The 17207-nt window shown below is 33.7% G+C and overlaps 1 protein-coding gene across 1 annotated transcript; it reads left to right on the plus strand.

Annotated features, from left to right (window-relative positions):
- Nucleotides 1–6665: 6665 nt before the first annotated feature.
- On the plus strand, nt 6666–15771 carry LOC130746382 (protein STRUBBELIG-RECEPTOR FAMILY 6). Its single transcript, XM_057598994.1, has 16 exons — nt 6666–6933; nt 8497–8626; nt 8728–8799; nt 8876–8941; nt 9030–9101; nt 9202–9273; nt 9653–9724; nt 9819–9884; nt 9993–10055; nt 10136–10443; nt 11314–11600; nt 11930–12201; nt 13069–13201; nt 14484–14620; nt 15003–15159; nt 15341–15771. The coding sequence occupies exons 1-16, from the start codon at nt 6843–6845 to the stop codon at nt 15476–15478; spliced, it is 2136 nt and encodes a 711-aa protein (XP_057454977.1). The 5' UTR covers nt 6666–6842; the 3' UTR covers nt 15479–15771.
- The last annotated feature ends 1436 nt before the right edge of the window (nt 15772–17207 follow it).

Consider the following 17207-nt stretch of genomic DNA (forward strand, 5'->3'; position numbering starts at 1 on the left):
ACAATTGTGGCGTCAATTCAACGTTTAGTCTAACATTCCATGATCCCTTCAGATAATGTTGTGAAATTAACATCTTCATCTCAATCATTGAAGTCCTAGCAATATTTTATATGTTCTTGGCATTTAAATTAAGTCACAGGATTAAGCATTGTTAAGTGAATAGTGGACTAAAGACCCATTTGGTGCTTATTAAAGCTTATTTAGTGCAATTTTTTTAGTAGAGACGCTTCGATAAGTGCTCTTTGGTCCTTGTTTCCAAACAAGCTCTAAGTATCTTTGATCAAATTAAAAGCTTGCTCCTAATTAACCCTCATCTCGTATACACAGACACTATAGTTGTCATAATATTTTCTCATAATGAAACGACTTTATGCAGAACAATTTGTAATTTTTCATTGCCTTCTATGTAACATACAGCATTTTTTCCCCTTCTGCATCTTTAAGCTTCCATACAAGGACCAAATCCTAGTTCTTTAGTTATAATGTCAATTGTCAAAAACAAAAAAAAAGCAAATACATGTAATAATACAAGAAAAACGGTTTTGCTACAAGGGTCATGGGATATAGAAGATAGGCAGAACAATAGTATCCATATGAAGAAGGACTATGTTCCAATTATTCTAGCATCAGCATCAAAAGGGTTCAGTTGATTAGTTCCTGCCAGCTCCACAAAGATCATTCCATTTCTTTTGGTAAAATCAGCACCTAGGTGTCGATAAAAATCTCCTTCCCCCCAAAAAATCCATTGGGTTTCTCCAATTGGCCAAAAAGATGAGCATGTTTGAATACTTGTTAGAAGTATGAAAACGAGAAAGTGACACATTGGGATGCACTTCCTGATGAAGTAGCAAGTAGCAACTACTTTTTAACGAGTATTCAAACAGGCTTAAAAGAGGGGAGGACACAAGGAGATTAAAGTGACATAGCCCAAGTCGAAGCATAGAAAAAGAAAAGAGAGAAGTGATCATAGATGTAGTATATGATAGGGAAAAAAGAGACCGGGAGTGAGGTTTCTAGAATTTGAGTTCAGTCATCTCCTTGAATATACCAACATAGGAGCATGGTGGCACATCGACGAAGGATGTAAAGACGAGAACGTTGCTCCTTAACCAAGGAAGCACACTTTCTGCTAATTCCATATCCCTTTCTCTTTTCTTTCAGGACTTCAGCCATGGCTACTTATACTATATGGTGCAATATTCTGCTAGCTAACCAGAGTAGTTTTCTTTGCTTCAAAGGAGAACTCCTAAAAAAACAGGGTAGCTACACACTCTGAGGAAGAACGTGTGTGTGAGTTAAATTATATATACAAGCAAAGGCCACACGTAAAAGTTGACTGAAGAAATGAGTAAAAACTATAGAAAGGAAGTGAACGTGGGCAAAGCACGAAAACTGAGGGATTTGCAGCCTTTAGAGGTTTAATTTTTCAATGAAATTAAGGGGGAAGTGATAGAATAATGGCTTGCTTGTGTTACCAATGTGACTCAGAACTTGGTTAAATTAGAAAAATGGCAAAGGTGGACATGAAAAGAGGGGACACTGCTGCTATGAATCCAGACAAAGCATTGAGTGGAGTGTTGAGCCACGGGAACAGGAACCCGGCAACCTCGCCTCAACTATGAGGTGGATTGGAGTTTTTGTTGGATTCTACTCTGTTGCCTCACGTTGCCAAGTTCCAACAACACCTTTCTTTTTTACTTCAAAATGATTAAGCCAAATGTGTACAGCTGTTTCATAAGGAATTTTAATCTATTAATGACAGTTTGCTAAGGATATGATGCTTCTTGCAAGATTGGATAAACTTGTATTAAAGGTCCATATCTTTCAAATGACATGGTCATGTAAGATTAACTATGAGGGGATCCAAATCCGTTTCTATTTCCTCGGAAATATAAACTTGTCTCCAAAATGGATTTTAACTTTAGAATCAAGTGTGGAAGGATTTCTAGACATGCATGTTCTGATGCTTAATACATTCTCTATATGTAGATAACAACTACAATGTCAATTACCAGACAGACAAACACTCACTTTTGTGGCAGTTTTTGACTGCCAAAATCTGAAATTTCACTTAGTAACGGCCAATATTTGTTGAGAACAGGATATCCACGGTCAACAACACTGACTAATCACCCCGCTGGCTCACCTTTTTATTTTGCTTAATGCATCATCAACTATACTAGTGGTAGTATAATTGGTCCTTGAATCAATATTGATTATGTTGGTGGATGGAATACGTTTTAATTTACTCTATCCCTTTGTTGTTTATATTGGTCTGATCTTGTCCCTTTCTGAGATTAGGTTGATGATCCATTTTAATCTGTCAGGCAAAGCCAACATGTTAATCCAGAGTACTTTTCTTTTGGGTGTAACCGAGAGAGGATATGCAAATCAGAATCAATAGATGCTAGCAAGGTGGACTCATTGATAACTGGTCAAATTGGAATTTTCCAGCTATAGATGATATAAGATTGGATTCTCAGCATAATCTTGAGTGAGATCCTTGTAGGAGGCAAAGTTTTACCATGAAGATTCATATGATTTGACATCTAGACTAATATCTTTTTCTCTGTTTAGGATTTAAACTTGTTCAAATCCGGATTGAAATGATCTAGAAAACCTACCTTATAGTTTAATCAATCAAGTCTACAACCATTGTGCCATGTGTGTTGTCAAGTGATGGAATTAAGTTTGATTGAAGATTTATTACACCCCACTTTCATATTATTTCCATACATTTTTTCTATATTTCTTGCATTTCTTATCACATCAGATATCATATCACTATGCAACATAGGTTGACACAACTGATTTCAAGTTCCGGGTTTAACTCTCACCTTTCCATAGGTCAAGGTTTGAATTCTTCGACGCTCCTTTTAAGAGTGAGGCTATGTTGGCCCCCTCAGCATGCACTGACAGTTTGGATGTGCTTTCTCTTCGGTGACCACTTTTGTAAAAAAAAAATATTATATCACTCATTTAGGTCTCTTTTATTCTTATATTTCTTATATACTTTCTAAAAGGGTGGAGTGTATGTGTGAATCAAATATTTTGGTTTTCGGTGGCTTGTAATCTCACTAATCTCTTTTGGGCTCAAAGATATCACTGCTATTCTGGCCCCATTCCTGATTGGGCTTTGTCGTGGGCCTTTATTTTTAACTAAAACGTACAGGTCCTCATAGTGTTGTGAAAAGGCTTAATGCCCAAAAATCATGCCTGGTTAGTGGTTTCCATAGCAGCCAGTTCTTTGTCTTCTTTACACCTTCAACTATGGACAGAATCCTGTCTGCCCAAAGCATATGGAAAGACAAATTGAAGAGGCATCTTAGTATTGCCATGACCCAACCCAAGCTTATGTAATCTGCTATTTCAAGGGAGATACAACAAATTATCAGAGACATAATGGATTTCAGGTCGGGCAAGGAATATTGGGGTTTCTCCTGGGTAAATCGCTCGGGGAATGAAGCTGCACACCAAGTAGCGCAACTTGCCCAGCAAAGATCCCTAATGAAGGACTGGATCTGGCACCCTCCTCCAGCGCTTGCAAGGAAGTTACAGAAAGACATGAACTCTTAACGGAGTAGGTTTTTGGTAGTATAGGAGTTTTCTTCCCTTTTTGTATAATGATTGTGAGTAGATAGCCTTGTTTTTGGCTAAGTTGCTACCATTATTAGTTGGGGGCTCCTTTTAGAATATTGTTTGTAACTAGGATGTCCTAGTTTGTGGTTGCATTTGTTTCTGCACCACTCTTTGCATCTTGCAGGCTAGAGCGTAGTGTTTATCTGCAAAGCCTTGTATTTAAGATGTAGTTTGTCTTGCCTCTTGGCTGTGGCCAAGGCCTCTTGATTAATGATATTGCAACTTCGACAAAAAAAAAGGAGTAGAACACAAACTAATAGTAAAATTAACCACAGAATTTTCACAAGAGAAACTTAATGGGGGATTAGAACAAGAGAAACTTTTTTTTTGAAACTAACAAGAGAAACTTAAAGAATGAGTAATATAAATGTTATAATAATTTACTAAATTTAGTTTCCTATCCTATTTTAAAATTGTCACTTATGAATTTAAATCCATAATATATTTAATTTTTTTTTTCAAAATTTAATCTCTTATTTGAATATCTACTGTCTCCTTTAGACAAGATTTATCCTTAAATTCAAAATAAAATATATATTTGATCAATTACTTATTTACTTCAAATGTTAATTTGATTTGATTTTTGTAAGTATTGGAGCTTCATAGACCATGATAATTGTGGATTGAGTTAAGAATCTTCAAAATATTTGAAGAGGGCGAACTAAATTATATTAATAAATCAACAAAATATTTAGGGAGGTCGAATTAAAAATCAATGAAGTATTTTTTTTACATCGGAAAGATAAATTGCACTCTCTTATGATGATTGATCCATGGATCTCCCCACCAACTCATATACATCCTAACTCTCACACTTGAGCTAACTTTCGGGACAATCTTTTAAATATTTTATAAAAACAAAAAGTATTTTTATGTGAAATTCATATAATTGACAAAGAAAAGGAAGTTTTTAAGGTTGTGGCCCCTGCCATCTCAATACGGCTTTGTGTATAGAAAGCAAAAATTCACATAAAGATCTCTAACCATGCAGGAATGTGTATATGCCGTGTTTAAATTGTATTGGCTCATGTGAGGAATATATCCGTTAGATTTAAGGAAAAAAAGGAAAAACATTGCCGGTAAGGTTGTCGGCATGAAAGTCAAGTGACCTTTGTCTACAACATGAATTGCTTTAGAACGCTATCTTGTGATATTGGTTTGGTGTAAATAAATCGTTGAGCTATATATTTCAGATGACGCGCATTTGATTTTTCATTCAATTCAATGGCTTTAACTTAAAGGAAAGGATCTAAACTTAACTATTCTCTCATAACTTCAAATTAACTTCGTTTTCTTGGTTGTCCTTCCTTTTCACGGACTATAAGTCTATAACTCTATAAGAGAAACTTAAAGAGAAGAAAATTAAAGTTGATTCACATATATCTTGAATATAAAAAAGAATGGTGAGATACAACAGATATCAAACGCCGTAGTAAAAATTATCCGAGAGTTTGATTTTTAGGAGTCGTACTTTTAGAAAGATATTGATTTTCACCCCACTCGGATAAAAAATTATGGGAGCAACTTCTTTTAAAAAAGTGAATTTTTTTTTCTTCAGTTTTTTCTATTTATATGTTCACCATCTTATTGAAAATAATACATTCATTAATGATAAACCGAATTTTTTTAATTTAAAATCTGAAAAAAATATTCTTAAGTCATCAACCAATAGCTATCTGCCAAAACATTAAAGAATACTAGAGTTAGAGATAAAGGGATAAAATAAAATAAAAACTATTAGGAAGCTTAAGTTGAAATTGAAGCCAATCTCCAAATTAACACCTGTAACATTGATGTGGATTGCATGAACCCAGCTCATGACGCGTAATGCTGACATTTTGGCCACTACATATGAAAATTTAGCATCACTTACCAACACCATGTGTATATTACTATTATATATACACATCATGGCCTCCATGATTATAATTACAAGTACTCAAATCATTTATTGCAAAAAAGAGGAACAAGGCATTGTTAAAGGAAAGTTATATTTTAGTTGAAGGTCTTAATTTCCATTATTATACCATAGTTAAAGATTAGTTAAGTCTACCCTGCCGAATTAAGAAATCATCAATGTTATGTTTTGACTTGTAGTAATTTGTAAATGTCTCATTTATCTTTTTGGTACTCACAAAGGTCCCGTTGTTTCATTCACGGTACTAACTGATTTTTACTTTTGACCATGCCTATGCCATAAAAGCCAACTGGACCTGTTTTTCCTTTAAATTTAAGCAAATTAGCAGGCATATACTTCATAGGATATATGTGTGTACCTTTGTTATGCATAAAGATTAAAGTGTTTTTTATAAGTTATTTTGATAAATAAAATCTTTCAATATTTGTAAAAATAATTTAAATATAAATATTATAAATATTAAATATCTTTCTTATTATTTACAATTATTCTAATAGAGATTTAATTTTGTTTTTCTTAAGCTTCAAAAAAAAATATTTTTGAAGAAATTTAATATTAAATAAAAATTGAGAACAATTAAAGTTTCATTGGGTTGAGTAGTTATTTGATTTTAAAAAAGTAGTTATTTAAAAAAAATCAATGATTTAATCTCAAATTTATTTTCTAGAGATATTCATGAACTAAAAAAAAAACAGAAATTACCACAACATCATGAGTAACTCCAAAATGAGTATTTTGGTCGAAGTAAATACGAAATATATGATTTTTTTCAATCAGGATTTTTCTCATATTAAAAATCAACATTATAATACATTTAAAAAATGTCCATTCTTAAATTTTATTTCTATCTCTCACTTTACAAATATTGATCTCATATAATAAACATTTATAAAAAAAAATAGGCATGGAATTTAAGACTACATCCATAGAGATTTTACTCACTCACAATAATATTGTCATAACTCATAAAAAATTAGTATATTAAGATATTAATCCCTTTCCTAATTGAAGAGAAGTTGAAAAAAGTATATAATTAATGATTATAAATAAATTGATATAAAAACTGCGTTAAATACGTGGTTTTGGATTCTTCTGGTGATTCGTGCTTGCCAGCTTTACTCGGCTATGGTGCCAACATATTCAAGATTGAACCCAACCCATCATAAACTATTACCAAAAATCATAACTTTTCGTAAAAGGGTTGCTTCATTGCTCATTATTTTCCATTTTTGCTTTCTGGGTAGCACCAAAATTCATCATCGAGATTGATTCAGAGTAAACAACCATGTCGGTGGATCCACGGCCTGTGCTGGTGTTTATGTTCATCATCAGCACCTGCATTCTGGTCATCAATGGTGACACAGATCCAAATGATGGTCAGTGTGTTCTTTGATCCCAGTTTCAAAGTTTGCTTTATGCTTGGATGTATTGTTGGATTGTTCTAATGTTTGTTTGGACTACTTCTTCTCATGTTGTTGTCATCTTCCTCCTTGTCTACTTGTCTTGTTCTTTGTGTTTTGTTTGGTTTTCACTTTTCAATCATCTTCTATGGACATTTGTGCTGATTCCTTAGCAGATTAGTCAAAGTTCTGTTTTGTTTTTATTGGGTTTTTAATCAATGTCAAGTTTTTTCAGCTGATCTGTTCAGTAGCACATGTTGATTTTGATTACATTGACTTCTACTGGTTTATTCAGATTGCTTGCTGGGGTGACATATGCATTGTTTTGTTTGCTATTGATTTCAACTGATGAAGGGGTTTCTGTTTTTCCCTTGTGTTTGAGTTGTGATCAGTGTGTTATGCTATGTAGTCCATTGATGCAGTTTTGCTATTCTTACTTCTCTATGTGGCTTTTGAATATATTATTTTTACTACAGAGTATATACACAGTTGTCAACTATGGATCAAGCATCAATAATTTGATTTAGTAATTCAGTTTTCATTCCCTTGTATTGAGTTGTTGTCTTCAATTTTTCGCATTTTCTGTTTGATGTTCAAATTTATCCTTATTGTATTATGATGATTAATGCATTTAAAAAGCTAGAAATTCTGTGAGAACTAGTCCAGTAGACAAGATGTAATAACCGTAGTAAGACACTAGACCACGTTTGGCTGTCAGTTTGAGCTGTTAAAAACCCACCACTCTGCAGTTTCCCTCTTAACGTAACTCTAGCACCCTTCAAAGTAGGTCTAAGTCAGTGTGCACTTTTATGATGAGGCTGAATGCTCTAATACCATTAACAGTAACCTGGAATACGGTAGCGTTATCTGTGCTTAACTCCAAATTTCTAGACAACTTTGTTCTAGGCTTTTCTGATATTGAATTAGATGTAATACATTTAAAGTGATTGAACAACACCGTACGCTAGATTCTATCTTGGGCTATATCTTATATCTGATTTATCCCTAAAGTCCTATAGACTCTAGCTATTTAGTTAAAGTTTGGGAATGCTTGCACGGAGTGAAGAAGCATATTTTACTCATTTTTGCAGTCAGGAATGTTAGTTTTTAGAAACTTCAATGCTCTTAATAATTCATGGTCTCAAATCCGTAACATTTCCACTTAAGAGACTGCAATAATTATTTTGAGAATCCTTAATGAAATTGAGTTTGTTTTTAATCATTGTCTTCTTGATATTTATTTATGTGAAGCCCAAATCACGAATGACCAATTATCAAATCTACAATGTCAGTGGGTATTTTCTGAATTCAGCTGAGAAGATCATTCATTAGTTTGTTCACATATGGTTAGATGTAATAAATTTTTACATGCTATCATAATAGTTTGAATTAGTTTAACAGATAACTATATGTCTCAAAATATGTAAAATGGACGTTGCAGACAGGCACTAACGTATTAGAATACAAACGAAAATTTCCATTATATGCGTGTGAGGTACTGAGGTTTGCCAACTATATGTTTCTGAATGTTTGATGCAGCTGCTGCTCTAAAGAATCTGTTTCAAAGTATGAGCTCAGCATCCCAGCTAAATTGGCCTGCAAATGGTAATGATCCTTGTGGACAGTCTTGGAAAGGCATCACTTGCTCAGGCAACCGAGTTACAGAGATGTGAAGTCACGATCTCCTTTCACTTTATATTACTTGATTGTTATTGCTTTTGCTGCCGATGTCTGAGATCTCTGATTTTTTTTTTGTTTACTTCTCATCAGTAAATTACCTGGCCTTGGACTAACTGGGACTTTGGGCTATCTGCTACAAAGCTTGTCATCTCTGACAAACCTGTAAGTTAATGGTGTAATTCATCATATATCTAGTTTCCTATGCATTTTTATTACTAAGACCTTGTAACTTTTGCAGAGATCTGAGTAACAACAATCTTGGTAACACCATACCCTACAGCCTTCCTCAAAATTTGAAGCACTTGTATGTTTCTATGTCATATATTGTTACTTTAGTTGTTATTTTTGTTCTGATATTATAATTTCTAACATTCTTGTTACTTCTAATGCAGAAATCTGGCTAATAATAATTTCAATGGGGGGATACCTTATTCTATTTCTGATATGACTTCACTTGTAGACCTGTGTGTAATTGTCTTCTTTAGCTCTTGTACACCTCTCATTGAAATACAAAAACTCCTTCTCTAGCAGCTGAAGTTACTTTTGAAATTAATGATAATGTAGGAATCTCGGTCACAATCAGCTGCAGCAAGGACTGACTGTGGACTTTGAAAAGCTTTCTTCCCTCTCTACATTGTGAGATTCCTAGTTGCTTTTCAACAATTAAAAAGTATTCTAGATGTCTACCAAGTTTATGTTAACTAAAAGTATTTGATCGTTTTCATTTTCAGAATGTTAAAAAGCTTTTTGTCAAGGATTAATTAACAATTTACCATTTTGTATTTAATAATTTCCCAGTGCTGCTTCTGATCCCATACTTAAGATATTTTCCATTATGTTTCTGTGAAAATGCTTCATATATGTTGGCCATTGCACTATACCACATAGCATAGGCTTCTAGTGATCTAAAAAATCCACATGCTCTTCACTAGTGACAATGGAGGTTATGTTTGGATATTGTAGAAGTTGGTTCAATTCAGGGCTTGGCGACTAAAATATCTATTACTTGTTCCAGGGATGTCTCGTTTAATTCCTTGACAGGTGACCTACCTCAGACTATGAGCTCTCTTTCAAGCATAACCACCATGTAAATGTCCAGCCTTTTTTCTTCTCTTTATTTTTCTGCCAATTTTTACATGCCATTGATTGCATTTTGCATTGACTTGTTTACATTTATGTAGGAACCTGCAGAGCAATCAGTTTACAGGCACCATTGATGTCCTTGCTAATCTCCCTCTTGAGACTTTGTGAGTTGTATATCTCTGTGGTTTCATATAACAGCTGTGGGATCTCCTTTCCTATGGTTCCATAGAAATACCTTATCACGTGTATTTATTTTCTTAAATATTTGTCAGGAATGTCGAAAACAATCATTTTACCGGCTGGATACCACAACAGCTGAAAGGCATAAACCTACAGTAAGCATTGCCATTATAAGCAATCTCTTTGAGAATCTATTATTCATCATAAAAATTAAAATGGCCAAGTTTATTGACAGAACGGGTGGTAATACATGGAGCTCGGGCCCTGCACCGCCACCTCCTCCGGGGACACCTACGGTTACAAAAGGCAACCGAGATCACAAGTCTGGTGGGCATAGCACCTCATCAGGTGCTGGCACAAGTGATGGAGGCAAAAAATCTGGTATTGGAGGTGGTGGCATTGCTGGAATAATTATCTCTATCCTAGTTGTTGGGGCGATAATAGCATTCTTTCTGGTAAAGAGAAGATCCAAGAAGTCAATTTCAGATGTGGAAAAGCTTGATAACCAGCCTTTGGCTCCTCTTACTTCAAATGAAGTACATGGTCAGCATCTTGCATACTATCGGAACATTATTTTTATCTTTTATGATAATATCTTCCTTATTTTCATATACTTGTAGATTGTTTATTAGTTTCACATTGACTAGAGATATGACCAAATAAGTGTTCATATAAGGTAGAACAACCCTCACCCGAAGCTAGCTTTTGAGTAGAGTTAGGCCTAACCCAAATTCTAAGATGGTATCAAATTCTATCCTAGATCTGTTTATTGAAGACCACCCACCCATATACGCATCACTCGCAGATGACCAGCCCTTCAAATTTCACGCTCTAGATGTCCATCTCTGAGCGTGTGGGGGTGTGTTGAGAAGTCTCACATTGACTAGAGATATAGCCAAATAAGTGTTCATAAAGGGTAGAGCAACCGTCACGGCTGAGCTAGCTTTTTAGGAAGGGTTAGACCTAACCCGAATTCTTAGATATATATTATATTCATAGCATTTCATTATTCAGTTTCACCCTTCCTTCTTCTAAAATGACATTTTCTATGGACTACATGCTTAATTCCGCTTTTGAAATTTCATTTTGTGATACAAATTTTGGCAGATAATTTGTTCTGTAACTGTAAGATAAACTAGTAGCAATTACTTCTACACTTCTTTCAGTGAGATGCTTGTTTGGCATCATGACTGACCTATTTGGTGACTATAGAGAAAGCTTTAAGAGTATTTCTGCTGTAAGCAATCATGCAAACTTCCTCACTCATTAGAAAATGACTGTGGTGTCCATCTTCCTCCCAGTAGAAATGACTGACCTGTCTTAATGCTTTCAGTTTAACATTTACTTGTTAAGTTATTCTGCTTTGAAAATGTTATCGGGTGAGACTAAACATACTAGTATCTATCAATGCAGAAATGAATTCCATGCAAACTTCTAGTGTGATTGACTTGAAGACGTTTGATACTTCTGCGGCCACAATCAGTCTTAAACCCCCGCCTTTTGATCGTCATAAATCATTTGATGAGGATGAGTTTTCAAAGAAGCCAGCAATTGTCAAGAAGACCATAACTGCTCCAGCAAATGTGAAATCATATTCTATAGCTGACCTGCAGATTGCGACTGGAAGCTTCAGTGTGGACCAACTTCTTGGTGAGGGGTGTTTTGGACGTGTATACCGTGCTCAATTTGATGATGGAAAGGTATTCCTCTCCTCTTTTTGCTGCAAGTCCACTTCTATGTCTAATGCTGGTGGCAAATATATAGAATGTTGAAATAGTAAATCATGCCACTGTGCAATTTCCCTAGGAGTGGGTCAAATATGAGTAGCTTTGATACCTAAATCTGTTAAGATATGCATTGTAAAAATACAAAACCAAAGAACTCTGAGCTGACATGCTGCATGTAGCACCACTTCTAAAACCAATATCCCCCAATCAATACCATGAACTTTTTCAATAGTAGGTCTTGGACTATACATCTTCTTATTAATGATTTTGATTTGATTTTTTCATTTCCATAAATGTTTTAGGTTCTTGCTGTGAAGAAGATAGATTCATTGGTCCTTCCCAATGATTCGTCTGAAGATTTTGTAGAACTAGTTTCAAACATCTCCCATCTGCATCATCCCAATGTGACAGAGCTTGTAGGTTATTGTTCAGAGCATGGACAACACCTCCTAGTCTATGAGTTTCATAAAAGTGGATCACTGCATGACTTCCTCCACCTACCTGATGAGTATAGCAAACCATTAATATGGAATTCACGTGTCAAGATTGCATTGGGGATTGCACGTGCTCTAGAGTAAGTTAGTTGTTTGGTGCTGCATATAGAAGATGTTGATATTACATTTTAAAGTAATTTTTGCATCATTTTGTTAGTTTAAACCTTGTCACTAAATCTAGTTTTCCATTGATTTACTAACTCCTATTTTCTATCTTCTTTCTCCCCTATCTTTTTTCCTGCTTTATAGATTTTGCTTGGCTTTAGCTTGCCTGCTATCCTGTGTGTCTTGATTGGTTCAAAATTAGGGCTATCATTTTCATTTATTTTTGCATTGTCTTCTCATAAATATATCCTTGTATTTGTCTTTTTCTGCATTTTCCTTAAGTTAATGCCTAGATTATTAATGTCAGGAACCAATTGTCCCCCAAAACTCAAGTTATTAGGTGAAGGCTAATACATGGCGTCGAAGTGTAGACAATGCATATGCACTATCACTATCCTACCTTGTCGGGAAATTTAACTTCTATTTGTAACAAATAAGAATAGGATGGAAAGGATTGAAGTCTTGTCTACTTGGTCACATATGTGCTATTAGCCTATTACAATGTTATCTCAAAAGCCCAAGTCTTTAAGCAAAAGTCTACTAAATGGTTTTATGCTTAACAACTACTAAATCTATTGTTTGAATTTGAAAATGAGAAAAATAGGATAAAATAGTTTAAGGCAATGAAATTTATTTTTTATTTTAAATTAGATACTATCTATTCTAAAATCAACATATCAGTAAATAGCAAATTTCTGCTTCGCAGAAGAAACTAAGGACTTTTACTTACAATAGAAATTCAAACATTTATTTTGATACAATAGAACATAGGGTTGAGTATCAAGCATCAATTTAAATTTTCCCAGATAATCAATATCCTAACCTCTACTTGTTATTTTTAGGTACTTACATGAAGTTTGTTCACCATCAGTTGTTCATAAGAATATTAAATCAGCCAACATATTACTTGATGCTGATATTAATCCTCATCTTTCAGACAGTGGATTGGCCAGCTATATTCCTGGTGCAAACCAGGTGATTTATACTTTTCAAGATCTTTATGCTATGAATCTATGGGATGTGATTGTGTTTGTCTGGGGATCTGTTTTTGGTGCTACTTTTTGTATATTTTTGGCTTTGCTACTCATTTACATTTTTCAGTTTCAGAGTTACTTTTCTTTAAAGTTCGATTCTTCTTTGGACGTCGCTATAATTTGAAGTAATTTTCAAAGTTGCTTTCTGTTATTCTTCTTCCAAAATCCTTAATTTAACCCCAAAACTGGTCCTGTAATCTTGAAATTTAAGGGCATTTTTGCATTTTCAGTGGTCATCCCTGTTGCTACCCTATAGCTTGTAAAAGGCTGCTGCTTCCAGCTTTGTCATGGTCGCGACATTGAAATGTGACATGTTGGTGTAACGGCCATGGTGCCATGATAGTGTGAATGTGCGGCTATCACGCGCCATTAACAGCTATAGGTTAAAGAAGGTCTAAAATGTTTTAATTAATTTAAGTTGTGAAGGTAGACAGTGAGGATGAGAGTTTTTTCTTAATAAAAGTGATGGACGAGTTTAATCGTAACAGTTTCAAAGACGAGGGACTTAATTTTGCTAAAAAATTATTGATGGACATCAACTGTAATTGATGGACTAAAATCATTTTGAATATTTTTGTTAAATGTATTTATATAATATAAATTATTTTAGATTGTAATTGAATAAACTTGTATTTCTTTATAATTAATAAATATTTGTCTGTTCTAACTACAGAGTGATTAATGGAGGACTTTAATTAAAATAGTAAAGGTAAAAATAGTAACAAAGATAATAAACTATAAGCTCAAAAGCTACTTGAAGTAGCATTTCAGAAACACTACAAGCTAGTGAACTAAGCTTATTTTCCAAAGAGCTATTTTTTGCTAGGAAAAAATTTATAGGTTAGTCACATAAGCTTTAAACTAGCTGAAATGACTAGCCAATTACCATATGAAGATAACTAAAAATTCTTATATTATGAATGCAGCCACTCTTAAACAAATAATTACCTCTTTGGGTTAACTGTTAGGGAAAAGGTTTTCAGTGCCATCTTCCTAACATAAGATAAACCGGAAACTCAGAGGGGTACCATGTAATTTATTGATGAGGAAAACAAAATATGCATGTTGTCTGATGCATCCCTTTGGATGTATTTTGTGTTTGTTTCAAACTTTAGCAAGAAAATTGGTAGTATATTTTACTGAATCAAATTTCTCCCTTTGACCAGTGACATTTAGTTTACCTGCTAAATCATTAGAAGTTCTAACTAGTGTCTCATGTTCAGGTGCTAATGAATAATGCTGGATCTGGATACGAAGCTCCGGAAGTTAGCTTGTCTGGTCAATATACTCTCAAGAGTGATGTATACGGCTTTGGAGTTGTCATGTTGGAGCTTATTAGTGGACGGAAACCATTTGATAGGTAAAACATTGACATACCTTTAGGGTTTCACGTAGTAGTTTTACATCTTCGCATGCTTCCATACATAATGCATGAACATAATGATTTATGATTCAATTAATAGAGCAAACAATTTGAATAATTATGGTAGCAGATGGATTCATACCTGTCAACAGTGCTTCTATAGGACTATATAGTTCAATTGTTTACAATTCCCATGTGAAGTTTAATTTTACATGTCAATGTTTATGAGCCAATTGGCGATTTAGTTTAATTGTATTCTTTCTCTGTGCTGTTTCTCCATTATTTACGAGCCAAGGTCCTTCGATTTCTTTTAGTTATCCTGGTTGTTCTTTATTACTGCTTTTGAAATTGTTTCCTCCTTTTTCTTTTCTGATTACAGCTCAAGATCAAGGTTTGAGCAGTCTTTGGTTCGATGGGCAACACCTCAACTCCACGATATTGATGCATTGGCTAAAATGGTTGATCCTGCATTAGAAGGGCTATACCCTGTTAAGTCTCTTTCTCGATTTGCTGATGTCATTGCTCTTTGTGTTCAGGTAATGTCTCAAAATATTTACTGTATCTGTGAGTAGTCAGTGAATTACTTGTTTTGGGGTCTATTTGGATTGGTTACGCAACAATAATTGGGTATTGTGGTACCCCTGAGCGTAGAAAATGCATGACTACATTAAGGCTAATAATGCATTGTTTTGTTCTAATTTTATTTCTTGGGTGCAGCCGGAACCTGAATTCCGACCACCTATGTCAGAAGTGGTTCAAGCACTGGTTCGATTAGTGCAACGAACTAACATGAGCAAGCGGACACAAGGAGGAACCCCAAGAGCGGGTGATGTTCCAGACACACAAGACTTCTAAATGGGAACAAAATCCTTGTGTTGATAGAATGGCTAAAAAAGGAAAATAATGTTCACCTTATTTTCATCATTTCTTTTTTTTCTGAGTTAGATTAATTATACCGTTGATCATTGAAGCTGGACAACTGTTGATGTATATTTCTGAGCGATTTCTTTTATTGGTGATAAAAATTTCAATAATTTATCCGTTTGTAAAATTGAATCTGGACGGTAGCCATTTTGTTGTAATAACTAGGAATCATAACAAGATTTTTATACTATTGTTATTATATTTATGGGTGCAATTTTTATTTATCTAGAGTCTAGACCACATGTATCCCATAGCAGGAGGCCTGTAAGATAAGTGTTTTACTTACTCTACTGCATATCAGTGTTTGAATTCTTAATGATGAAATTTTAGATCATTCATACCGAGAAATTTAGAGAGTCTTTTGGGATAAGCTCGAAAGAGTAAAACATAAGTATTTACATAAACTTATCCGAATATTCACATAAGTATTTATGTTATAAGTTTGAATAAACTCATCCAGTCGTGCAAGTGCACTTAATTCTTCAAAAGTTACGTCCCTCACAAATTTACTCATTTATAACCTACTTTCTTGTTATGTTCAAAAAAAAAAACCTACTTTCTTGTTAAAATAGTACAATAAAATTCACTTAATATTTTACTCAACATTTATTTGAAAAGAAAAATATTTTTTTTTTTGAAATTTATTTGAAAAGAAAAATCAGAATAGAAGAATTGGATTAATTTGTTTTGGAGTAAGGTAAAAGTAAGTTTGATGTAATTAAGTTTAATAGAATTAATTTTGAAAAAATGAATGTTTGGAAATGAAACATAAAAGTAAATTTTATAAAAATGAATGTTACTTGGATAAAATAAAGTGAAGTTATTTTCAGAGAAAATTACTAAAATGAGCATAAGATAATGAATACATTAAAAATGTGTGTATCAATACCAATTGTAAGAATTAGAAAGACATCTAACTTGCTTTTTATAAACGTAGTGTACCAAACTTTTTTTTCCATTCAGTTCTTATTACAAAAACCTAAAATACAAATTATATTTATATTTTTTGAAGGTCAAAACAAAAGGTTAGAAACAAATTTTATAACAGCACATATGATTAACATGTGAACCTAAAATAGTTAGATAGGCGTCTCTCATCTCCATTCACACCACCTAGAAATCGAACATTTGACTAAATACTTAAGAAATTCAGTTATCTATCTACTATGCTGAAACTTGTGAGTAAAATATTTAAATACAATATTATGTTAAAATTGCAAAAAAAAAATTGTGTGGATGAAGTATTGAATTGTTACTCATCTTGTGAGGCTAAGATGATGAACGAACACCACCTAGAAATTGAACATTTGACTAAATACTTAAGAAATTCAGTTATCTGTCTACTATGCTGAAACTTGTGAGTAAAATATTTAAATACAATATTATGTTAAAATTGCAAAAAAAAAATTGTGTGGATGAAGTATTGAATTGTTACTCATCTTGTGAGGCTAAGATGATGAACGAAATAAATTGCCGGAAAAAATTGTTGATAAATTAATTTATAAGTTCAATCGATAACAAGTAAAATCCCAAAGGGCCATCTATTGTTAAAGATAATAAATTTTAACTGAACACGACACTTTTTCTAATTACTGAAATGATTCAACCCTAGCTAGGAGAATCATTACCCTTTCTCTTCCATTGAAAGTCAAACATGGTA

Source organism: Lotus japonicus, chromosome 3 (assembly GCF_012489685.1).
Source record: "Lotus japonicus ecotype B-129 chromosome 3, LjGifu_v1.2".
Taxonomy (NCBI): domain Eukaryota; kingdom Viridiplantae; phylum Streptophyta; class Magnoliopsida; order Fabales; family Fabaceae; genus Lotus; species Lotus japonicus.

Bases quoted from the DNA above. Each gene is read 5' to 3' on its own strand.
- LOC130746382 (XM_057598994.1), top strand. From the start codon at position 6,843: ATGTCGGTGGATCCACGGCCTGTGCTGGTGTTTATGTTCATCATCAGC. The intron at 9,885-9,992 runs GTGAGTTGTATA...AATATTTGTCAG, and splicing joins AATCTCCCTCTTGAGACTTT to GAATGTCGAAAACAATCATT. The intron at 13,202-14,483 runs GTGATTTATACT...TCTCATGTTCAG, and splicing joins ATATTCCTGGTGCAAACCAG to GTGCTAATGAATAATGCTGG.